This window comes from Patella vulgata, chromosome 3, assembly GCF_932274485.2.
Source record: "Patella vulgata chromosome 3, xgPatVulg1.2, whole genome shotgun sequence".
NCBI lineage: Eukaryota > Metazoa > Mollusca > Gastropoda > Patellidae > Patella > Patella vulgata.
In genome coordinates this window covers 74311638-74339467 of record NC_065881.2, presented here as the reverse complement: position 1 = coordinate 74339467, position 27830 = coordinate 74311638, and the positions used below count along the sequence as shown (strand labels likewise).

General features: G+C 32.1%; 1 protein-coding gene across 8 annotated transcripts in view; it reads left to right on the top strand.

Annotated features, from left to right (window-relative positions):
* LOC126816998 (solute carrier family 12 member 6) overlaps positions 1 to 27830 on the top strand; it is a 104271-nt gene that overhangs the window by 46953 nt on the left and 29488 nt on the right. The window contains exons 1-6 of one of the 8 annotated variants that reach the window (XM_050543788.2): positions 3192 to 3210; positions 10425 to 10470; positions 10795 to 11055; positions 18834 to 18857; positions 26142 to 26227; positions 26640 to 26750. In XM_050543788.2, coding sequence (XP_050399745.1) covers positions 10443 to 10470; positions 10795 to 11055; positions 18834 to 18857; positions 26142 to 26227; positions 26640 to 26750 — 510 coding nt within the window. In that variant the 5' untranslated portion in view covers positions 3192 to 3210; positions 10425 to 10442. Of the gene's footprint in view, positions 1 to 3191; positions 3302 to 10204; positions 10471 to 10794; positions 11056 to 18833; positions 18858 to 26141; positions 26228 to 26639; positions 26751 to 27830 lie in introns of those variants that run through there. The other 7 variants (XM_050543787.2, XM_056099390.1, XM_050543785.2 and 4 more) reach the window with 7 other exon arrangements.

Sequence of the window (27830 nt, the reverse complement as noted above, 5' to 3'; positions counted from 1 at the left end):
TTTCTCAATTACTATAGGGAACATGTATATTTATTAATGCCCCCCTTCAGTATGAAGTTGTAAATGATTGCTTTAAACATTTTGACTATGGTGGGATTTCTCAAATCAACGTGTACATCATGATTAAATGGTTTGTGTTGTTGGAATCCTTGTTTTCTTCAATTGGCCATTAATGAATGCCTCTACTTAAGACATTTAGACTGTAGTGGGAATATGAAAGATCATTTTCAGTTTGAATGGATACGTTTTCCATGTACATTTAATAAGCATCAGATAAAGAAATACAGCAGAATAAATTGACTTTTCCCTGAAGACATTGTGCTTTTATATTATTTACTTTTCAAGTGATATAGACATTCAGAATTTGTCTATGATTCCTCAGTTATGTTATGCATGTGCATTGTGATTCTTTCCTGGTAAGAATTAAAGCATTTTATTACAGAATAGATCATAAAATTGTTTAATTCTCTAATAGAATCAAGTGTTCATGTATGTCAAGTCAAGTGGACATTAATCCCTCTTAGCTATAGACAACCAATAAATGTATTTACAAAAATAGATTTTATATTTTTCACTTTTTGGCCAATTTGTGATATGTGTGGGATGGTAATTGTTTTGTTTTTTTAAAGACTGTAAATAGTTTAATTATGTTTTTTTGAATAAATTTGCCTTTATTATACAACAATGTATGTTTTGATAAAAATCATTTCTCAAAGTCTGAAATATGTGTGAATATCCATTTATTAGATCTTGTTGGGTGGTGTACAAATGGAATATTATACTACTGTGTATGATCTGATTCAAATAATTTTTGAGTGGACCGAAATGTGATGTGCAACGTCTGTTTACATAGGAATTTCTTTAGCCTTCCGGAAAATTCTTGAACAGGAATACGTGAGTTTAGTGCTGTCTGCTTTGTTGCCGTGTCTTAGAATTTCTACTATGGAACCTCAGAACTGTTCACTTTTAATTAGAAAGTGAATTTATTTTTTTTTTTTTGCCCTCGTTTCTAAGATGAGCCATGAGAATGTGTAAGTTTGTTTTTATGCCTTGGAGTGAATTGGTCCGTGAAAAATCAATGTTATGAGGTCTTTAAATCATGGCGTCGCTTAGAATAGGATAAGAACGGGTGGTATTAAATTGACATACATGTACATCAATGAAGGAAATATCAAATAGTTCATTTTTCAATATTATCTTTACGCAAGGGTAGGTAAAACTTTATAATCAATTTACATTTTGGAATTTGAACAGATTTTTTTTTATACAGTTACTAAAAATAATGACCATATTGTGTTATGCAAACATTGGATGTTATAAAATTAATGGAAGGAAGAATGATTCATTGAGAATAAGATCTGGGTAAACACAAATTAATAATATCAACTTCCATTTATTTCATAAAATATTCATAATAAATAGATTACAATGTAAGTTAGATAACTTAACGGACATTACATTTCTCTTTATAGGAAATAAGAGTGAAACCAGAATACACAAAAAAAAGGGAATATTTTTTTATATTGTGCTTTCATGTATTTTTTATGCTAAATCAGAACATGCATGCAAAATAGAACTTAGACTATGTTTTATGGAGAATCTGAATTCAACAGTACAAAAAGTTCACATGAATAGTTATTCGATCCAGAGAGATTGTCTAGGTTTGTCAGTGTTCATTCTACTGCTTGCTTTTACTCTATTTCTGCAAACCGATTTATATTAATAGTTTTTATTAATAAATTATGACTTCAATTATTGACTGTTCACTTTCTAGCAGGCTTATATACACATGTATATGCGGCTATATATATAGATAAGATATAATTAGTAGGATGATATCAAGGTGTATGAGGTATGATTAAAGTTTTATTAGGTGTTGATTACCTTTAATTACCTGGCAATATATACAGGTGTTTGTACCTACTGTTGGTAAATTAACCAAATTAGTGCAGAAATGCTCTCTATTTGTTTGTTCTAGGGTGAATTAGACGAAAATAAAAGTTATTGCCTCATTTTAATTATTATATACATGTAGCTGGAAGAGTGTAGATAATACATTGGGTATTCTTTTATTAAATAAGGGTATTTTTATTATTTTATCAAATCACATATTAAGGGTTATTAAAACTATACAATGTATTGGCCATATCACAGGTGACTATAAACATCAAGGGATATATATTTCACCTTAGTTGATAAACAAGTAAATGAAGGTGAAAGTTGGAAGTATTCAATGGCTTTATTTCTCATCACCTGTTATATCACTAAGCGTGTGTTCAAATTTCACTGATTCCTGCTTTTAGCATTTATTCCTTTACTCAGAGAAACCATGACGTCACTTCAAACAGAAATTGAGTAGATTACGATGTATTTTAGGAAGACTTCAAGAAAAGTTTGATTTCTCATTACATGTGTGTGCATGAATGTTCCGTTGATTTCTCTTTGGTTACACAAGTCTTGGCAAAATTACGGTTGTATGATCAGGTATTTTTTTTTTAAAATATCAAAAAGTGCTACTTTCAAACGAATTACATAATGGGTAAAATGGAAATTAATGAATCTCGAAGCAGGTAATTTCTATGTTATATATTAGTTGATAGAAATATTTGTAGATTTAAGATCGAGTTGTCTAGAATCGATCCTTCCAGACCAGATCAAAATTTGGATTTTGTCTAAATATACAGAAAATGAGTTTGTGTGTCAAAGAGGATGGAACATTGAATTTATTGTACTGAAAAACTTGTTAAACAGTCAAACTTTGCTGACGCGGCTCATTCATAAATAGCGGTTTCTATGATGTGGTTGCTCATAAAGGAAACCTCATTGAAAAAAAATATAAACTTTTTGTTACATAGTATTGTCTAAGAAAAAAAAACTTTTTAACTCGTCTGAAAACAAAAGTTGATGTGAGTTTGCATGATGCGATCATGTCCGATGGTTACCCCTCCTAGAAATGTGGAGAATTAATTGAAGTTTTCGCATGTATTAGAAACCAAATTTGTTTGCCGCGAAGTAAAGACATGACGTTTGTTATGTAGCAAAGATTGTCACAACTGTGAGAAGCTGTGAGCTGATCTGTCACGATATTTTATGTAGCATACTTTATTTGTTTTAGTCTATATTTGTTTGTTACTAGTCAGGTGCTTAAGTGAGATAACGCAGAAAAAGGAGTAACCATTGTGAAACACTATCGAAACAGCTGATTATGAAGTTAGTATTACGTTTTCTTGCACTGAGTATAGGTTTAAATGAACTTATGTACCAGTTCACGGAGAAACAGGAGTAGAAATAGTTACATGATGTAAGGCAGATGATTTTAAAAGTTTGTGTTTTATTTAATTAATGGAAGAAAAGTGAATGTGATAATATGCAGTTTGTTAACCCATCCTGTTCACTTGTTTGAATATTCATGCCTGTGCTGTACCGGTAATGTCATCCGTTAAGATACAAATTTTCAGGGAAATAACTTTAAAGCAAGATAAATTTGGTTTGTTTAAAAGGTATTTGCTTTAGTCAGCTTCATTTTTAGAATAGGGAATTTTAAGATTTGATACATTTACAGGTTGGGTTTAACTATCATGAATTTTGTATGTTAGTGGAGCATTTGTTTTCATTTTTTTATTATTGCGTAATTCAGTTTGGTTTGTTTCAAATGAGTTTTTCTTGTCGGCTTCATTTTTAGAATTGTGAATTTTAAGATTAAATACAGGTTGGGTTTAACGATTGTGAATATTTCTATGGTAGGAAGGAATTTGATTCATTATTACTGGTATATTATTACATGTTTCCATGTTTTGTTAAAATAATAATTATTTGATTAATAATCTTTTAGAGGCATAGTCAGAGCAGAACAGTAGGAAGTTAAACCCCATTTCATTTTATTTCATTTAATTTCTTTAGGGACATTTAGTCGCTGGATAGAGCAATAAACTATACATGTATCACATACTAATTTATTACTAATTTATTGGTGCGATGTTCTGAAGAGTATTCTCTCAACGTTTTGAACTTAATTTGAAAACATCACCCAAATAAATTCGTAATTTTTCATCCATCCCTATGTTTTCTAGTTTATTATCTGATAATTGGTTGGATTATTTTATGAAAATTGAAATGGTAAGAGTGTTTTGTTGATTTAATGGATGTTAATAAGGTGAATATAGAGATGTATTTACAATGTATTCATCTTGGATTTTGAATATCTGATATAAGGTTAATGGCCAAGGTGGTGCTTCTGGTAACTTGTAGTGATACAGATATTTATAATTGAAAAAAAAAACCCCAAAAAAACTAAGGCTGGTTTTCAAAATTAGAGAGCAATACTAACTAAGAGGAATACAATATGTCGCAATAATTTGATGTTTCTTACTTCTTGAAAGTTGCATAAGTTTGACTTGTATTGTGTGTTGCAAGAAATCATTAGGAATTCCCTGAGGGAGTAGAGTTTTATGTTGTATAAAGAAATGTAGTGAGAACTGTATTATGATTCAGTCAGAGATAATTCATAAAAGTGACACTGATTAGCTTGAATGGATTATTATTTAATAAGTGTTAAAAAGAATTACCAAAACTAATCTGTAATCCCCATTCTTGAAGGCACCATGTTGTAAGATGATTCTACTGCCCATTGCTTCCTTTCTGTAAGATTTAGATAAAGAGCTGGCCATTCTTGCTATAGTATTTCTTTGACCCCATCTAGTTTTATGTACTAGTACCCTGATATTGGAGATACTTTGTAGGTTGCAGATAATAAAAATCTAAAAAAAACTATTACCGTTGCACCAAATTGATTATTTCTTGAAAATCGGACGGAAACTGTCTGACAAAATAGCCTCAGTTTTTGTCCCATTTTGATGAAACTTATAATATGTGTTTATATCCTAAAGATCTTGGTTCCTGACAATATTCGCACACATTGGACAATGACTTCCTGGATTATGGTTCCTGATAGTACTAAAAATCACGTTTTTAGCTTGTGGTTTCTCTAGAGATAAAATTTTTTCCGATTTAAAAAAACATTTAAATATATCACTGTTACACCATAATGTCATTTGAGTTTGTTTGAGGCAACAGTTTTTATCCAATTTTGATGAAACTTAACGTGTATGTTTATATCCCAAAGATCTGGCTTCCTTTCGATTTTGCATGCATTGGACTCTAACTTTCTGGATTATGGCTCCCTGATAGTACGAAAAATGACTTTTATTTAGCTCATTCTCTGTCTATCTCTTGCAAAATCTGAGCATATCTTGCATGGCAACTGCTTGTTGAATCAGTAAGGATACCTGATGCTGATGAGCTGCGTTAGTTTTTAAAAAAAAAATGAAGCATCCTGGATCTTGATCTAGAGAAGTAATAGCTAGATCATGAATCGCATCAATATTGTAGAAAGTTAAACATTCTACCTCATTTTGTATTAAATTTTATTGACCTAAATATTATATCAGTAATTTAATATCGGGGTCTGTGAAGATTAGAAATGATAACGAAACACCCAGTCTGAATCATTGAAAATATAATATAGTGTTTAGCAATATTTATTGCTTATTTTTTCTACAGATAATGGTCAATTTTGTATACCCATTAACATCTCAAATGTAACAGATGTGGCTATGAAATAGGAAGATTCGAAATACCTACTGATTTTAATAGAAACATTAAATAGTAATATTATTGATTAGTTTGTGTTATTCAGTTTAAACTTGCTGATAAATTATAACTATTTTTGGTTGTACATATTTATTATACGGTAGGTTATAGGTTTTGAGACTTGTTTTTTCAATTCAGATAGAGGAATCCCCAGAAAGATGTGCAATAGTTGTTTGTGCAATTACTTCCACTGAAATCTAGAATTGAGAGGTCTTCTTTTGTTTAGATATTGATGTAAACATCCTGGGATTGTTCAGTTGGCAATAAAAATAAACCCATTCGAGCAAGACACACTTCTTGTGTTTTGAACAATTGTTGTCTGTGCCATTAAAACCTTCTATAGTGGTTTTATTGCATCATTGATGTACATCACAACATACTGTGATGAACTGCTCTGAACTGCACCTCCCTTTCAAAGCTGTTGGTGGGCATATGTTGCTTGATAATGCAGTGTTTGTGTGATCTAGTGTTTTGTATTTAGAAGCAAATTAACAAACTGCATGTGTATTGCTAATATAAACTAATGGTTAGTATATTCAGAGGCTTGAAGTAACAGCTGTTGCTAAATTGTTTAATGGCATTTGATAATTAAACTGGAAATGTAGTTGCTTGATAAAGATAGAATTCAGGTCGAAATGTTGCACAGTAATTGTATTGCATAAAATTGTGTCCTGTCAGTGTATGTTACTATTCTTGCTTTTGTTGAAGGAACAGATGTTGCTAAATTTGTTAATGGAATTTAATAATTAAACTGGAAATGTAGTTGCTTGATAAAGATAGAATTCAGGTCGAAATTTTGCACAGTAATTGTATTGCATAAAATTGTGTCCTGTCAGTGTATGTTACTATTGTTCTTGTAGCTTTTTGTTGAAGGAACTCATGAGAAGTTAGTTCTTTTGACATTAATATTATCCATTCCAATATAGATTTATTATGACAAATTATTAAGTACAATTTAAATATTGTCTGGTGCCACTCCGACAATTAGCATACATGTAGCTTGGTCAACTACAGGTCAAACTTTATAGCAGCATTCTTTATGCCACATGCAAGGTTGGATGGATTGAAAAAGCAAGATGTCCTCTGAGAATTTTGTATCTAGGCGAAATAATAATTCATGAGACAGTGATAGAAAAGGCATTTAAATTTGATCTACATGTAGCTTTGGTTGCAGTAACCTTTCAAAGTAGCACTAGCCAGGAGCACTACAGAAACGTCTCATTTCATTAGGCCATTAGAATGATTTAGTTATTATAATTCTTTCATTACATGTCTTCAAAAGAGTGTTCACCTTTTTAAAAAAGTATGTATTTATTACCTCCTGTTCTAAAATCACCCCACGTGACATCTCAATTCCTAAGAAAGCCAGTTTTGTCGATTGTAATTCAATTTTCAGACTTAATTTCATTTTGAGAAAATCCATCTTTTTATAAAAGGCAGTTTAGAAGAAGATTAGTTCCTTTTTTATACTCGCAAGCTTGTCTCGAAATTTATGTGTGGGTTGATTTTTGTTTAAGTATTTTATATTGTATTAAACTAGAAATTTGAATTCTATATTTATTATACCTACATGTGCTATAAGCACTGAAACATGATTGTGTCCATTTTTTGTCTTCACTTATCCATCAATAGCGATCCCAAGACAATAAAACGAAAATAGTTGTAGGCCGAAAATTGAATGAAAGGCTCGATACAGATAACCCAATTAGATTTATGAAACTAAAATTGTGTTTTGACATCAATATGGAAAAGCTGAAACCATTATGTCATATTAGATCTAATGGTATTGTTATTTTTATACAATATTTCAAATCGGTTATTTAGAAAATGGAGGAAAGATGTTATCTCAATAAGATTTCTCTTAAATGTTCAGAATTTTTTTAGTATTACTGTTCTACTGTAGATTATTTTTATACGATATGTAAAGTGTCATTTAGAAAGTGAGGAAATATGTCCATTCTCAGAAATGTTTGGAATTTTCAGTATGATTGAACTGCTATAGATTATTTCCCGTAGAAAATCAATGTTATTACTACGGCTTATGAGATATAATAAGACTAATTATAAGACAATGAAAATACTGTATCATTGATCCTGAAGGGTAGTGAAAAAATACATTAAAGTCCAAATTTACTAAAGAAAAAATTCATAACCAAAGAACAGATTCTCTGAAATGAATTAAATAATCCTAAAAAAAAACAACCCAAAAAGCAGAGAATTTTATTATCCATGAATCTGCTGATGAAGGAATCTTCCTGAATACAATTTTCAAAGTTGTGCAAGTTTTTGTCAATTCATTTAATAGTATTCTGTATTCTCTTTTATTGTCCCATCACAGGTTATTAATAATTCTCTGTAAATCTGATATTTCCAGAAATAGAATATTTGCCAGTTTTCTATGAGTGTTTAATGTTATTAAATTCAATGGAATGGTTTATAATCACGCTTGTTGATACCTTTAGTCCTTTGTTTTTAATGCTATTCAATATTCTGCCACTGACATGTGATATTTTTTGTCATATTTGTTTCGATCCATCTCTGTAATTATGTGTAAATTAAGTATGTGAAACACAATCATTTTGAAAGAGATTTCTATTAAAAATATGAAATTGATTTTGTGTCTAGATTTGTATATTGGAATTACAAAATCTGTGTTTTACTGATCATAAGCTTTATTTTTTATAAGACATTGATTGTTGAAGAATGTGCTTTAGGTCTCAGGGTTGGATGGTTTAAGGGAATCATCATGTTCAGAAGGATTATGAATATTGTTGTTGAGGATGATCATGTTTCCCTTTGTTTTCGAGGATCATGAATCTAGTTGATCAGTTGGTTGATGAAACTAGATTTTGAGAGAGATAGAATGGTTGTTAATTTTAAGGTCACAGATTTTTGAAGGAAATGAGTCTATTCGGGTGCAGGCTGATAAATTCATGAGACAAACAATCGAAACAAATTCTAATGATTTCTGATAATTACTTAATGGGTAATATGCGACAACCCTTGTAGACTGCCCCGATGACTTAACTGCTGTGGGCGTATGTTTTGTTGCCTGGCAACCTATCTTTGAAGACAGCTTGAATCTCAGTTACAATGAGGTGATTGATAAATGTTCAATATTGTTCAGATATTTTATAAAAAAATATTGGCAAATTTTCATGAATGTCATGATTCTTGATTCCTTGATGGATGATTGCTAAAACATTGTGGAAAAACTTTGATGAAATTTGTTGTTCATGTTACTGGAACAATGACCATCTTATGCACACTGGAAAATAACATGTAAAAACAATTTACTTTTAATGTTCAATTTTTCAATATATGATCAAATCTAAGCTTTATATTTCCATGAAATTTAATTGAATTTTGTTGTTAAGAGGTAATTGTCTTTTTACCCTGTAAAGGTCAAGCTTAAAATTAATCTAATATTATTTTTTTGCAATGTTCATAGTTATTGAGGAGCCATGGTGGCTCAGACAGTTAAGGCTTTGACTTGCTAACCTGAAGGTCCAGTGTTTGATCCCTGTGTTGGCCGAGAAAGTTCATCCAAATTTTCTGGCGTGATTCCCCCTTGTCACTAATGTAGGACAGAGGGTCTGATAAGGGACATGGTATGGTCATTCAGATGGGAGTAAAAAACGAGGTCCTGTGTACGCATTGGTGTGCACATAAAAAATCCCTTGGCAGTTGGAATTCAATATAAGAGTAGGCTGTAGCATCGCGGTCCAAGCAAAATTATGCAGAACAGTAGGATATTAAACCTGTTTCATTTCATAATATTACATACCATTTATTTTCTGGGGTGTTCAATTTCATTATTATAATATATGTAAAAATACAGTTTTGAAAAATGAGTACAAACAAGATTCAATGCATACTGAGTAGTTGCTATTATTGTACATTGTATAGTTCTCTTCTAAAGGCCAACATTGAACCCCATTTTATTTCGCGTCTCCTCTACTGAGATCGAGCTTGAAAATATTAATGGAAATAAAATTACTTCTTATTAATGTGTGAAGCCGTCTTTTATCTATTGGTGTATTGTGAAGATATTTTTGTTGATACGATATTGGACTGTATATAGATATGTAGTGTATTATTTGATAATAATTGGCTGTTTTATATAGCGTTTGTTTTCTAATCTTTTGGCAATATCACTAGTGTTGATAACTAGTGAACTTGGCTTATTCTTCAGGTTGTTTTTTTTAAATTTTAAATATTATATGGGAGTGTGTGAGTGGAGACAGATGTATTTTAGACACTAAAGTAAATATTGTTGTAATTAAGCTGTAGGTTGTTAAATTATATAATTGCAGGTTTGTTGAATTGAATTAATTTTTGTTTGTAAGGATCAGTTTATTTTTAAGGTGCTTTTCTCTCTTTTCTTTTTTGGTGATGTATTGTATGGTTAAAGCAACTAGAGCATTTTTAACGATTTTTCCATCCGAAATGAAAAGTTCGATTTTATATGAAATGATGTTATTCTGAACTTACAAAAATAATCTTGAAAGTTTACAGATCTATTTATACAATATAAATGATTTATTAATTGCAGTTACAGCAACATTCCTGTATAGTATTGAATTCACAAACACTTGACAGGATAGCTCATGTGGATAAGCAACCTGTGGATTAATTTATGCAAATGTATGCGAATGTGGAGTATTAGATATTAAATTCAGTGTGATTGTTTGTGTGATAAAACAAAAACACAAAAAAACTGTGATAATGTGATTTATCTGTGATTTTGAAATCGAAAATATTTGTGGTTCTAGGATTAAGAGTTGACAAAAATGGCAGATGAGGAACACGATTTAGAAGGTAATTATTGATATTCATTAAAATAATTCCGAGCCAGACTAATGTATAGGAATATTTTTGACGTAAAATGTCAATTAGATTTCGAGTTGACATTATGAAAAGGATCCAATTATTTCACATGAATATACGTCTCAGTTTTAGTAGACTAGGTATTTGAATTTGTGCTGTTTAGAGCTTGACAGTGATCTGGAATACTCATGATAAAATTTGATTCAAATCATTAAATTAATAACTAAATTTCAAAGAAAATTGTAGAAAACTTAATGTTTATTGTTAAACTAACAATATTTAAATATGAAACAAATGATGTTGTAACTTATTTAGATGTAGTGGTGCCACTAAATCCAGTGCATACATCAGAACCAAGTCTACAAAAAACACCAAGTCCACAGAAGACACCTAGTCCAGAGAAAACCCCAAGTCCTGTTAAAACGCCGCAGTCTCCAACTAAATCAATCCCAGACAGTCCACCAGAGATTGTGATAACCTCTGAAAATGGAGACACTTCAGCATCCTACAGTAAACCAGTACAGGGAACTAGATTTACCGTGACAACGGAACCAACGAATCAGGCTGATCGAACTGGTATAAATAAATTATGTCATTCATTACTCTCATTTTTCAGGCGATTTGAACATTTTTAAATAAAAAAAAAAGGTTAGATAATGGTGAGGCAGATATTGAATTAATGAACATGCATCTTTCTATGAATATGTATGTTTGTCGTTTTATGACTTACATGTATAAAAGGTGTTCAGTGTCCAGCAAAGGCTTGACCTTAAGTATACACATGCATCTTTGGTGGGAGGTTCAAAATATCTTTCGTCATATAAGAGCATGCAGAATTGTCTGGTGACTATTCCTGCTAACACATATTCATCTTTTCAGGGATTAGAAATTATCCCATTATAAGAAAGGATTACTACATTATTTTTGTAGAAACCTATTTAAGGGAATAGGCTTATGTTTGAAATTCCAAAAATTTTCCCTTTAAATTTGTTTTACTGCATTCTGTTTGTCCAAGCAGCCAAACAGCAACCTACCAAGCGTCCTAATTGCAGATATTTGTGCTAAAGACATCATATTTTGCCATTATACCCCTCTCCTTAATTTCATTCATATATTCTGCAAGTGGAAGCAAACAAGTGGCTCGGGAACCACTTACCGCTAACAGGACTGGGACTCATAAAAAGACTTTCGAGTGCGGATCACTTTGGTTTTAATTCCGGTCAAGTGTTGAATCTTCTCAGAGGAGGCATTATTCAAACCATTTCAACAAAAATGATTCTTGACGGTAATGGCACCACTTAATGACAATAAAACTAATTTATTTGGAGGATTCTTGGGTCATGAGTGTAAAGACCAGGGGTAGATTCTCTACGTTCAATCAAATGATTTAAAAGCAAATGTTCTGATGTATGGCATCATTTCATGGAACACTATTACAGTATCAAATCTTCTGATGGAAATTCTATTTTATTATTAGACCATATAAAATGTTGAAGATAAACAAATATTAGATTGATTTATTTCTTAAATCTGTTTGTTTACATTATTCTTTGGACTGGCATGTAGGCATTTAAAGATGCAGAACAACATTGAACATCCATAATGCAAATTTTTACGGCAAATTTCGTCTAGTGTGTTTGGACCTGCAACATTCGCCCAAGTTTTGGCCGACACCATTCTCCAATCATGTTTGACAATTATTGCTTCAATATTTATCGCCACCTATATTATGTGGCAAAAAGCTCCTCGGTGCATCCATGAATTAAGTTTCAGACGACTTATTTGCTGAGAAATGCCCAAGTAACTTCTGCGGTGAATACTTCGGACGAACTATAGGCAAATAAAATTTGCATAGTGCGTCCCAGGCATGATGTGGTTAAAACCTCCACTATTTGTATTCTCGGAGATCTTGTAACTCTTATTCTTTGCGCGAAGAAACATTTTTATGTGAATCTGCCGATTTAAAAAAAAAAAAAAAAAAACAAAAAGGGAAGACTGACCTTGACCCTGTATATAATATATAGAACACTGTATATAGATATAGAACACTGTATATTAAAAGTATGCTGGTATATATAAATGGATTAACAGGCATATTATTATAGGTGGCCTATAACCAATATTAGTGTTCATTCAGTCAAAGAACAACAAGGATCTGCTATCGACCAATAATAAAAATAATAGATATAACTCTTGGATGGTCATTAGGGAATTGGAAATAAATAAACGTATGATCATTTTCCAATTTTCTGTTGAGAGAAAAGAACCATTTTTAAGATGGTATCTTAGTGGTCTTTTTTGATTGGTTATTGATCAAAAAGCTGCCATGAAATAAATATGGCTGACCTAAAGATGCTGTCGACAATTTACAGAATGTCATGGTCGGGTCTTAAGATTGCTGCTAATCTTGAATTATTGATGCTATTTTTAGAACTGGTAATAGGCCTATTTATTTTCATTCTAAACTAAGGACAGAAAATTATTGACAAATTACATGTCCTAGTAAAGTTGGATCTGCACATGTACAGTTGGTGATTGACAATGAGTCGTTCATTCTCTGAGTACATATTATCAATGTACATCATTTGTGTCAATTCAGCTTAATTCTAAATTCAATAAGTTAAAGGCACCACAAGACAGATCGTTCATATACATCTAAGCACATCCAAGTATATAAAACCTTTATGAAGAATAGACTTGTGTGTGCGGAAAAAGATAGCAGAGGCAGCATTGTTATTAATTTATTTATCTGAGACAATACATGTAAAGATGGCATTGTGGAAACAAAAGAGACTGGTGTGTGCGGAAAAAGATAGCAGAGGCAGAATTGTTATTACTTTATTTATCTGAGACAATACATGTAAAGATGGCATTGTGGAAACGAATGAAACCATTGTTATAATCGATTTGAATAAGTTTTAGACCAAAATGTTTGTTGATGAAAGTACTTCCGATTACTTTTCATTATGTATGGTTTTAAACTTGAATCTTTATTCCGGTATGTAAATCTAAATTGTTGAAGTGATATTTTCCAAATTGTAACAAAAATACACAATACTTTTGAATTGTCAATACAAATACCTGTGTATTTTAAAGCAGAAATAATAAACTACATGTATCTATACATGTACATGTATGTATAAAAGCTAAGAATGAAAGACCATTATTGTTGAATAAAACCTGTAACGAAGACAGAATTATAAACGTCAATACGGACGATCTAATCAGACTTAGTGTAATGTGTAAGAAATTCAATCTGTTGCGCTCCCTCGCATCCTTCATCTAAATACCTTTGGTCTCAAATAGAGCTAAATGGGGTTGACGAGACATTCATCGCTGTTCCCTCATCATTGGATTGAAGCCATCTGATCATCTTGCAAAACGTTTTCAGCTTTTATTTTTGATATTGGAAACTTGACTGTTGTATATACAAGACTCGTCTACCATTACACAGAAGTTTTGTTTCCTGTTTGCCACTTTTTATATCGTAAATTGTCTTTATTTTTACATGTATTTAAAAGATAATTGCACATATAATAATAATTAATCCACTGTTTTTTTGAGTGGAATCAGGGCTCTCAATTTGGTAATGCTTGACTGACTGGCCGTGAATGTTAATTAAATCATCCCTTGGAATTTTGGATATCAGTGGTCAGTCTACTAAAAACTTCCAACTGACTATGATTGCAATTTAATGGTTATGTCCAGGCTTACAGAGATGACATAATTTCTACGACTTTCTGTGTAACTAATGGAATATCTGTTGTTACAGCAGCTGACCCATGCAGTAACTTATGATGACAACAATGACCACAACACCTATAGAGAAAACAGTGGCATCCAAAAAGTTCAAAATTAATGATAGGTTATTCCCAACCATTCCTAATTTCTAGGCAGTAGACAAAGTATAGAATTTCTTCATCTAATCAGACCAATGTTTATTGTCATCTTATTGCTTAATAATAGACTCTTGTTCTTCCATTACACCACAGACCATTATCAAACAGAAATACTTGACAAAATGTATGCTCGGTCATGACTTATCTCTTATTCTTGCTAAATCTGTTCCGTTAATTGTTATAGGAATTATTGGATACCACGATCTGTGTCCAACAATAATTTACATATTATGTATATTTTATTGTGTGTAGTATCTCATTTGATAATATCTCCATAGTTCTTCAGATATATACATGTATTAGATGTTTGCCTAATTTCTGGTGTTTGCTTTTATTTTTGACAATGTAATGTTGGCAGTGCGTTAATGGTCTGGCATCTAATATTAGTGCTCCCTTTGGAGATATCTAAGCACTATGAAATATGTAAAGGAAATTATATAGGTGTAAACATTACTTATTGTTAATGCTGTACATCTAATCTGATTCATTCCTAGCATTAAAAAATATTGAGTGCTTTATATAAATATTGAATAGGATATCTACATGAAGCGCTTATAGCATCCTGTAAATGTTAATAAATAACCAAATCCAAAAAAAAATGATAGTTATTTGGAATATTGCTTCATGTGGCGTGGTAATGATAGTACATGTATCTTTGAAGAAGTTTTTACTTATTTGTCTAACCACAGTACTTTATTTATAATTTGGAAGGTATATTTTACTCTTTTCTAACGTTGCCACCCAATAGATATATCCTTCCTTATGGCAGACATTCAGCTTATACAGCATGTGGTGTGAGTGTGCATAATGAAAGAAGAAAGGAGTTTATGTTGTTAAAGATCATGTAGCTGTAACCCAATAAGAAAGCATTTAGATACCACCTTGGGGGGAATCACCTTCAGTACGATTTTGTACAAGGTTGCGTAAACCCTGTAATTTGCTTACAAATTGTGAGGAATCTTTACCTAGTACAGGGTAAACAATCTGACTACAGGTGTTTTTATTATCAATACCAGGTGAATAAAGAAACAGTAGATGGATTGTTATATTATGGCATGTTTGGTTACATTTAATGGTATAATGCAGATACTACCCACACTCTGACAATTAGAGGCATATTGCACACAAAGAACTATCTACTGTGGGAATAGAGTTCTACCCTGAATAACGACCATGTTAAAACCAATCAGTATTACTTCATGCATACACAAAGACTGAATAAATATTTTCAATTTCACTAAATTGTCAAATTGTACTTAGTGTTTTCAACTGAAATCGTTGATGCAGGTATTAAAATGTCGGTCAGTGATCGAGCTTTGTGTGTGTGCAGAAATGGTAAATTTCATATCAATTAGATGTTCATGCATAACGTGTAGTGATAATTTGTCTTTATTGATATTTTTATTCCAATATAAATGATTAATACTGAATTGGCAAAAAGATTGTTACCATTGGCTAATGGCTTGCCTATGTGATCAACTCATATTCCATACCGTATTTAGATAAATAAATGTATAAAATGCCTCTTGTTCATGAAATCCAGTTCCAAACTATGTAGAATGGAGGGCTAGGAAAAGTATTTAGTGAATTGGATCGCATGGAAAAACAGAGTTACACGTTAAGAATCCTTAACATTTGAAATTCAGCGAAGTAAAAATATGCAGAAACACCGCTATCCAGCCAAAATTTCACTTATTACGTGGCATATGCAAGTTTTCAATAGCCTACCTGGTGTAAGGAATATAAAATTACAACTGAATTTGTTCGATCTAGATGAATAAATAGTGGTATCAAAATAAGAGTAATCAGTAGTGCTACCTTCAGGAAAAAATTTCCCCCAATAGCACACTTCATTACAACTTTTTCTATTAGACTAGCTCAAACTGTATATTGTGCATATAAAGTCCATTTGACATGATTATATGTACAGTAATATTCAATACAGGAAATAAATAAAGCTAGATGTTTGATTTATTATTGTACCTTCTTTCACCTGTTGAACATCTTTCAAGTTTTGAACTCACCACTAGATGGGGTTAAATGTGGCACCTGTTATTGATAACATAAATATTACCCATGGTGTATCATCCGTTGTACACCAGAAGTATGCACATGTTAATAATCTAACGCTTTTTTTTTTCTGGGGTTGGCTCTGCCAGATATTGTTGAGATTTATATCCAAATCAGATAAAGGATGCCTTATAGCACCTTGTGTATTTTATCTGTTGAAGATAATGTATATATTTGCTGTATTTATTAACCAGCTCCGGAAACCAGACCAAGAGATCATAAACTTAACCTATTAAATTTTTATTACCAGTGGTAGAATTTCATAGGGTTGTAGCAAAGAAGTTTTTGTAGGAAAATATGAAAATGTATAAAACTTTTATTTATATTCTTCTTGGATTCGGTGTGCTGTTTATCTGTTCATACATGAGGCAGAGTATGCTAACTATATCTGGAACATTAGATATTACCATGGACCTAAAACAGATATTACTTTGCTATAGGAACATCTGTTATAGGTCCACATACTTTATTACATTGGTTTGTATATTTACGAATCCAATTGCTCTTTAGGGTCTCTACTCTCTATTATTTTATTTTATTGTAATAAGTGTTCGATACTTTGTCAAACTAGTGTGTCAATGCCATTGTGTTTGTGATTAGGAAAGTTCATGTAATCCAGTCTATATTAGGTATGGAACACGGACGGACAATGGAGGCCAAGAGGGCATTTTAATTTTGCACCAGTCGTTATTTTAAGTGACTTGAAACCTGCTAAACTATGACAGTCTTGTCTCTCTTAAATGTAAAAGTAGAAGTTAGCTGAAGGAAACACAAGATTTTTACAAGTCAAATGAAGGTGATCTACTTTTTACTGAAAAACAAAAAATCAAAAAACAATTGTTTAAACATGAAGGCATATCATTATAAGAAAAGAATCGTAAACCATTTTCGTGCATTGATTTGGCATCTAGACAGTTTTTTTTATACGAGTTGAGAGCCAAATATGTTTTGCCATGACTGACTTGCAAAAATAGCAGACCCAGCTCCAGAAAATCTGAAAGATACTGCATTTGTACATGTCATTTTACTTATTGGGAGTTCTGTTGTTTAGTTGGGAATTTGATTTCAAGTGTACATGCAACAAGACATATTGTTGCCTACCTAAACTTCTGTATTTTCTCTGGTATCTCAGACCCCACCCACTAATATTACAGACCATTCTTTGATTTCTATCTCTGTTTAGTGTGACCAGGAAAATATAATTAATGAATTAATTACATAAGACTTTTGTTTATTTTTGGTCTTCAGATTGGTTTTAGTCTGTATTTGTGTGGTTTAATGTTCAAGAGTGAGACATTAAGTAATATATTCATACTACACAATGGCGTTACCCCAAGTGTTGTTTCAAAATATTAAGTAAAGTATTGCTTGGAACCAACAACTTAAAATATATAAGCTATCACGCACATGTATTTCTGTAAAATGATCATATAAATAATGTATGTGTACGATTGGAGTGTTGCCCATACATTATTTAAAATAATGGTACGCCAGCATCAAAGGATGACATGACATCTGTATTCTAAATATTTTTAATACAACACTGACTGACTGAATGTGGTTTTAAGTTTACACCTGTTTCAATACATGTGCACTATAAAGACAGAATTAGTCTACCGGGAAGTTCCTGGTGTATTCTATTCTGACAGTTTTGTTAATTATGGAACAGAATTGTACAATCTAGAACAGAGTTACCAAGTGCATGTTACAATGATCTATTTACATATTCACATCGATCAACAAGATTACCAGTATAAATGGATCATTTCACTTGCAAAACTTTACCAGTTGTAGAGTCTGTATTAGATTAATTATTCTAAATATTGAGAGGTTTCATTGAAAGTTTTCCAGCATTCCTATCGGTATCTCATTCATTCAATCATTCTATCATTTATTCAATCATTTATCCATTTGTTCATCTATCACCAATCAATCATGTGTTTGTTGTTTTTGTCATCATATGTGCTAGTAATCTAATGACTCACAGTGTATTCATGTGATCATTGACCATTATTAGCTTCCAACTTAACCCATAATATTTTCGCTTTTGGTACCACATAATAATCTTCCCCATCACCCATATATTAAAGCTTAACAAAAGTACCACTTGTAGTGCTTTTCTTCAACCCAGCAGTGCATATGAAAAATACTAACATTTCTTTTTCTAAACGAACAAATGTAAATTCAATTGCTTGAAGATTGATCGATGCAACAACAAAAAAAAAAAAATAGCAATTGAACTTTTATTTCAGTTTGATTAATCCACTTTTTATTTCGTCTTCCAACCAACTTTTAGTTTGTAATGATTATGTTCTTTTGTTGATTTTATTTATGTTTCTTTTTTCATGTTGTGTTCTGGTTATCTCCCCATAATTTACTGATTAGCAGGCGATTATTTTACAATATACGGTGAGTTGCATGAAAATAACACAATGAATGTGTTAATGATGTGGGAAATATTAATATTCTAAGCACTCATATTTGTTGACAAACTGGTTTTAATATTAACCTAGAATGATAACAATACAAGGAATGTGGTAATGATGTGGGAATCTAAGCACTCATTTGGTTGACAAACTGGTTTTAATACCAATTTTAGACCTAAAATAGTTGACACAACATTGTGTATTGATACTCTATTTGATGGTGGTTGACATAAAACAAAAGATATAATGTTAAAACGATGGGTTATTGGATAGCACACAGGGTGCTGGCTGACATTTACTTGTACCAGTAACACACACTGGTAGAAAGCACACATTGGCTGAAAGAAGCCATATCTATTTGTTAGCACACTGGTTTTGGTTGAAATGAAAACATTTAATATTAAAACGATGTGATAATCTTGGATAGCCCACAGGCCGACACAGGGTGCTCACTGTAAAACACACTGGTAGAATGAAGCGAAATCTATTTGTTAGCACACATGCTGACATGTTGTTGTTGTAATTGTTTAACACTGGTTTTGGTTAGCTCACACTGGTTTCGGTTGGCATGAAACACAATATTTAATATTGGATAGAACACAGAGTGCTGGCTAACATGTACCTGTACCAGGAAAACATTCGGTTAACACAAATTTTAAAGTAAGATGAAGCTGAATTTGGTAGCACACATATCTGTTGACATGTTTTTGTATAAATCTGATTCTATTGTATTTGAACACTTGGTTAGGTTTAGCACACCCAGGTTAACATGTATTGTAACAATATCTCCAAGAATAACAGACTGGTTGTAAGTAACAAGATATATTGTCTAACACACTAGTGTTCATATTATGGCAAACTGTTTGGGGTGCTATTTTGTCTATTGGATAATGTATTTCTTTTGGATAAGCCAAAATGTGTTTAAATAAGACTCTGGTTGAAACATTGTAATATCTATTTATAAAACACATATTAGTTACTACCTGATACACCACTGGTTGATATGCTGTTTGTTTGATGACATATTTGCTGGATGACACATTATTAAATGATACCCATTGACTGACATGCTGTAATGTCTGTTGGATAAATATCTGTTGAATATCACCATTGGCTGACATGCTGTAATGTCTGTTGGATAACAAACAGCTGTAATGTTTGTTAGATAACAAACCGCTGTAATGTCTGTCAGATATTACCATTGGCTGGCATGCTGTAGTAATGTCTATTGGATAACATACTTTCTGATGTACTGTAATGTATATTGGATATCAGCAATGGCTGAAATGATGTAATGTCTATTGAATATCAACACTGCTGGAATGATGTAATGTGTATTGGATATCACCAGTGGCTGGCATGATGCAATGTGTATTGGATATGAACAGTGGCTGACAAGATGTAATGTCTATTAGACATTATCACTGGCTAACATGCTATAGCAAACTGGATGGTATGTAATGTCTATTGAATAGCAAACTTGTTAAGAATAGTTAGCAAGTTATATCCGTTGTAGAACAAATTATTGACAAGTTAAATGTCTATTGGTTAACATGGTAGTAGGCAGATAACATTCATTGGTAAGTGGTTAGGTAGATATTGAATTAATACATGTAGTGCACTCACTAACAATGGTTTACTAACTGTTAGATTAATGCTTTGTCTAATAGTACATAAAAAGCATCTGCAGAAACCTCAACTAACTAACTAGCACACCCAATGTTTCGTGAACAATTCTTAATAAGAATTACATGTACATGGATAGATTCACTTAATCATCTGTAAAGCTCATTACAAGCTCTTTATAATTCAGCTATTATTCATTCTTATGTTCTTTGCCATTCATTTTTTATGTCCTTGAGATTCTGGCAATAGTAGAATATTTCTTCATTGTCAGGGGTAATGTCTGTGATGCTGAGAAGGAAAGTGTGCCTATTCATTTGAATGAGACAGAAAATCAAGTCCAGAAATGTACACATTGGCATAGCATACTAAAACACCTGACAATAAGAAGTTAAAGAACAATACATAGAAATGTTTATATAGGTGTTTTAACATGATAATAACCATATTTCTGCCCTAAAATGACCAAAGTTTTTTCTTGACGAGATAATAAACTTCATCCCTTCCAAAATTTGTAAAAAAAAAAAAAAAAATACAATTATTTTTGGGGTAAAAAAACCCCAACCCAGCATCAAGTCATTCGGATAGTATTAAAAAAGAGGTCCCATGTACACAGCATACATGTAAAGGAACCCTTGTTAAAGAAAAATAATTTAGCTGATTATCATTATTTGTTTAGTTAGTTTGGCTTATGTAAAAATACCCAACAAAAATCCAAGAATAGGAATTGAATGAGACACATCAAGATTAACCAGTTAATAAAAAGAAATAATGAAGTGATATATACAGGTTTCTCTCCGAGCAAACTCATTATGGATCACCTCTGATCTTTGGATAAACTTTAAATGGTTCTGTAATTTGTAAGACTTCAAATGATTTGTTCGGCTTTGAAAGAAAAGAATATCAATAATATCATTCTTTGTAAATTGAAAATAATTCTTACATGTACATTGGTTTAGAAAGAAAGTTTGATAAATGAATTAAATGTTAGGTGACTAATTTGTCAAATTGGAATCAATAGGAACGACCAAGTTAATTAGAAAATTCTTCATAATTAATGAGTTTACACCAAGAATTTCTTGTGTCTGGCTTATACCAAACATTGAATGTTCAGATGAAGTCGGGTCAAATTAAGCCTGTCAATTTCAACGCCACAATAGAAGTCTAAGGTTAAAAATATATTCTTTGGACAATAATGATGATAAATGTCCATCTGATGCAATGAATAATATATGTTCTTTTATAACAAAGAATTCCAATTTCGGTTCTAGTCACATGTTTGATTGTCACTGTACGTTAAAGTGGTTGATCTGTTCTAGGCGTTGAAAAAGAGCTGATATACAAATATAGACAATAGATTTTTTGTCCATGCTCATTATGTTATGAAGTAATACCCCATATATCAATACACATATACTAGTTTAACACAGAAACATTTAATCTAGATATTAAATCAAGAGTTCCTGATCCATTCAGAGTTGCATTCCTTAATTGCCTGAAACCGTCAATTGTATTTGCAAATGGAATGATCAAATTAAACTGTGAAGCCATCACCTACTATATCCTCTCTTATTTGAATTAGTTCCTGCTCTGATTAAAAAACAAATCAGCTGTAATCGAAAAAGTAAATTCTAGCCAGGCAGCTGTGCTGAATCTGTTGATATTTATTTTGATGATCATTTTGTTTTACTATTTTGTGAATTGTTTATATGTGACTTCTGATGACCCTGACTCCTGAGACTTCAGAAATTCAGGAACTTTGCTTTTTTCAAGCTTTGTTCTCCATGTCATTGGTGCAGGACGGAGGCTTGTCAAGGACATAAAGGAACCTCTGACATTTGGATTTGAAATAACAGAAGATGGTAATGCTGCTGTCCAGGGAAAAGTTTCCCTCGTAGCACACTCACGCTTTACAAGGAATAGGGTTGCCTGCCGAACCTCATGGGTTTTCTCCACTACTCCACCTACTACTAAAGACTCCAATAGTGAAATAAAACTGAACCATCTCTCCCTCTCTCTCTCTCTCTCTCACTCAAGGATTAAATGTTGAATCTAGCTCATCAAAAAGAGATCCCTATAATCTGACAGCATATTTGTAAACTGAAGATGGCTCTTCTTAATCCTTAGTGCATTAGTATAGATTGCACAAAAAAAAATCCTGAATCTCAATTATGGGATGAAAAGAAAACTTGAACACATTTTCATGACAATATAATTTGAAAAATTATCATGGTTGATAAATTAGATGTCAAACAGGAATTAGAATCAAACAGAGTCCAAAATAAAGCTTTCAAGCTAGTTGATCCTATGTGTTAAAGGTATTGGTTAAATATGAATGAATTTGTATGTCTTTAGAATAAGCAGTTTAGTCAGTCGAATTACTAATTTTAATTTTGTTTATGACCTAAACTTTGAACTCTTGAATATATCTCAGTGTTGGGCTGTTGGCAGCATGTAATGGACAGATTTCTTTCTGGCAAATCAGATTAACACATCATATTTAATCAAGACAACCGGTACAATTTATTTTTTTATCTGAAATACCATGATTCTGAACCAAAAAGGGCACCGTTCATGTATGCCGATCAGAATGACAACATTTTCTTTTAATACTCAAATTCCAGAGCATTCTATGATTCTGAAGTAAAAAAAACGGCACGTTTCACATATGCCGATCAGACTGAAATGATTTTTCTTTTTGGTTATTGCCCACCTTCCTAGACCATAGAAAATCCAATAGAATATTACCATTAGCCCTTCTAATTGACAGACTATGGATAGATGTCTGAAAAATGTTTACCTATTGTTTAACTTTCATTCTGTTTTCCCCGCATTTAATGAACAGAAACAGAATAGCATTACAGGTATTTAAATAATGTCAACAACATGATTAGTTAAACAAATCTTTTATGAAACCTTATTATTTTACTGTATAGGAAGTTGATGACTATATACCGGTAGACATTTTTTGCTCTGGATCTTGCTTTGACATTGAGTGAGTTTTCTTTCATCATAATCTTCTATTCAGTTGACATTTCTTAATTATGTAAAGCTGCATACAAATGGAGATTAATTGTGTAGAAGCAGATTGATGTTGGGACTAGATTTTTTTGTCCTCGTTAATTCAACATCATGGTTGTGTAAATGAAAATTTTGCTTCTTTCAATATTTTGACAGAGCTTGTCCATTCATTTTATAGGAGTCTATTGAAATATGACTAGGATGATTTGATCTTGTCTTTTAGCTTGCAAGTCTGTTTATATCACTGACAGTAATTTCTCTCTCTTATTAATCTTTATGTACAGAAGCTTCCAATATCTTTCATTTTGGCGGCAAATATCTAGTAATCTACCTGTCAGTCAATTTAAATACAGTCAAATCAAAATGTAATCTTTATCTCATACCTGTCAGTCAATTTAAATACAGTTAAATCAAAATATAATCTGATCTCACCATTTCTAGATCTGGTTGGCCTTACAGAACAGGATAATCTAACTGCTTATGTGTCATTTCTATGTATTTTTTTTATATGACCAGATGGATGTACATTGTTATCTGTAGTCCAGCAACAATTTAAATACTGTCAAATCAAAATTTAATCATTCATCTCATACTGATATGGTTTTAAGTGAGGTTGTCCTACCATGGGCATGGATTTAGGGGGGGGGGGGCATGATTTTGATCACCAGGACAGATTTTCAGGTTTGTATCCACATAATGGTGAGCTTGTTTCTACGTATCTGGAGCTGAATCGGGACTTGGAACAAGAATTGGCATTCTTCAAGCGCCAGTTTTCAGACAAATCTATTTCACTTGTGCTCGAAGCGTTCCTCATTATGACACCTCATGTGAGGCAGATGTTTCCTTCTGTCGAAGCTCTTCTCATCTCACACTGCTGAACTCTGCTAGTTCCTGCTCAGCCGAGGGATCCTTCAGCACTCTGCGCCGTATCAAAACTTGGCTGTGCAACTCCATGACGCAAAACCGACTGAGCTACTTGATGGCATGTGCGGTGCATAATGACCCCCTCCATGTCGCCAAGATATTCAAAGAGAACAGTCCTGAACTTAGAACGAACGTCTTTGGACGATTCAATTAACTTCAGGCTGACCTTAAAAATATCTTTGTTTCGCCTAACGCGACCGACTAACTAAAACCACCCCCGACTTAAATTATTTTATTGCACTTTTCCGCGATCTTTTTATTTTATTTTGTGTGTCAACCTGAAATATATCACGAGAGTTATTTCCCTTTATTATGGCTATGGTTTGATTCATTATTGAAACTGGTTGATCAAGACGAAAGCGTCATAGGTGTCGCTTCTCAACAAAATGGTTGCAGACGAAAGCACGTCCATTCCCACGAAATGATTCTGCCTCTATGTCTGTGGGGCGTCGTTTTAAACATGACGACGATATTTTCAATATCCGTTTTCGAGAAAAATAAAGGCACAACCCGCACGATCGTTAAAAACGTGTTGAGGGAGTTTCAAACGTGAGTTTGTCGCAATTTGTGTGCGAGTCGTGCATCAAGAAAAATCCCGATGCCGATGTCATTGATTTGTTTGCCAATAAAAGAAGACGAATGTTTGCACCCGGAAAATTATCAAGCTGTCAAATTAGCTCTTAAAAAAAAAATCTGAAAAAAACCCGACCTACCGACCCTTCTCCTCGATTGTGGGTCGGGTTTGGTGAAACAAAGATATTTTTAAGGTCAGCCTCATGAACAATGAATATTTATGCAGCTTTGATGTAGGTTGTCAATTTTTCCATATAGTCATCATATTACCTCTAGTTACAGCCTTCATCGAAATAACACTGGTACAGTAAACTGTTCGTAATTATTTATTTCGTTTGGTAATGGAATGTTCCAGATTCCAGGGTTTGTCCGCCCCCCATCCAAAAGTAATGACAAATCCACGCCCTTGTGCCCTACACAACATGAAGATATATCTACTTCTGTATCTTCTTCTTCTTTCCTAGAGTTTTACATCCACTTCCACCATGGGTGATATCGTAGACAGTCTTCTGTATCATTTCTATGTCCTTTTTATATGCCCAGATTACAATGTGGATGTACATTGTTGTCTGTCGTCTGGCCGGAACTTAATTATAGTCAAATCAAGATCTAATCTTTATCTCATACGATTCATGTTTGCCTACACAATCTTCTGTTTTATTTCTATGTCCTGTTTATACGTCCAAATATTTAATTTGGATGTACCTTGTCTGTCATACATTTACTCCCAAATTTATGAAATTTACAAATAAACTACTTATATTATATAACTACAAGAAAATCCAAATTATACTGTCTGCTGTAAAATATAAAGAAAACAAAAACTAGCTCAATTTTAGAAATTAGACAAAGAACAAATTTTAAGATTTTTATTGTTGTAATTGATGTAACATAGATTAAAATATCTGGTAAATATGTTTACTGTTGAATTAGAATCTAATATTGGACATGGTTATCTCTATTATCAAAACATTGATTTTTGAGATCTTTGACGTATATGCTAAGATGATCTTAATTTTGTATACATAAAAAAAATAATTATAAATTTTATTTTTCTAAATAAAAAGGTAATAAAAAAAAAAAAGAAGTGGAAGTAGGATTAAGCATTGTTGTTTATTTTTTTCAGGAGATAATGGACAGTTTGCAAAAGATGATGTGGCTTTGGCAGAGAATGAAGATTCTCCCTATATTAATCACATGGCTCTATATGAGGTAAGACGTTGCACTTCTATAAGATTTAGAATTTGTGATTTCCCAAAATTGCTTTGTGTCAATTGGACATAAAAAGCAATCTAGTGCTACTCATGAGTTTTGCCGAACTCTTTTGATGGGTATCTTTTAAATTGGATTAAATCCATGGTTGATATTTTGACTTTGTTTACTTAATTAAATGATCATGATCAATTTGAGTACATGTTAATGAAGATTCTAAAAAATGCAGATGATGCACAGATTATGGAACTCTATTAACTAGAGAAAATCATATGGTTAGCATGGGCAACCATATTCCTCTTCATTTACAAACGTGGGCTGGAACTCGTTCCCCTTCCATCGACTACTAGACCATAACCCTGCAAGATGAAAAATAATTATAAATACTGTATGAAACTATTATATTTGATAGGATGATATACAAACCCAAGGAAAGGTTTCACAGATCATCAATCGTATTTCGAACTACCAGGCCGGAATACAACCAAACCCTAACGAGATGGAGAAGGGAAAAGGTCAAAAGGTGAGATAATATTTATTGTTTTATCTGCAATTTAAAGATTGGAATCTGAGCAATTTGAGATATTTGGCGTGACCAAAATGCTGCTGCTGGCTTTGTTTGGCATGGTTCACAGTTGTAAGGAATCGTTCAGCAGGGCTTCTTGCATTGGTGCTTCATTGAAGTATTAATGTGTGAATTCACAGATACTGATCTAGAGATTCTCAAAAAACGTTGTAGTCATTGGATCACTAGGTAGGTATATGCTGTTGGTGAAACTGAAGTGTAGACAGTATTGTTCGTTTGATTTAGATTTCCCAGAGGATTGCATGTCTTTTTTTTGTGTAGTGATTACAAATAAGTCTGAGAAGGCTTCGGGGGAGACCTGAAATTAAATTTAAAGATGCTAAACATGTCTGTGGTAGCCTTCAAGTTTTCTTCCATAGTAATCAGTTTACACCGCCACAATTCACAGTTTTTATCTTAGACATGTTGTAAGCCATAGTATTAATATATTATTCCCTTCTGATATGTTGTTATAGAACATGTTTCTTTATTTTAGAAAGCTCACAATACACTATGCAAATTCATCTGGATTTTTTGTTGCCAGTTAATGACAACAATTCATCATGTCTGATAACATAGGAACATGTAATCTCCTAGCCAACGATTAAATTATTTTAATTGGATTATTTCTTTTATGAAAATAACATAGCGTGTCGTGAGCTTTAGAAAGAAAATGTTGTACAATTTTGATTTTCTTTATTTTTTTTTATTTTTTATTTTTTGATTCAGAGGAAAGTAAGTATTACATAGAAAATGTTAATTGTGTTGTTTATTTATTTGATTTAGTTATTTACTATTTATTTGTTAACTGTTATGAATGTATCACTTATTTGTACAATGAGATGAACAGATTTATATAGATATTTCTAGAACTTGCATTTAATGCATATATATGTACCTATATATATGAGTTTTTAAATGAAGAAAATAATGAATTTCCAGATAGCGGCATGTCATTATTGTCTTCAGTTAAGCTTTCATTATCATCGTATTTTGTAGATTTTAAAATATGTATACATGTATAATATAGTTATATTA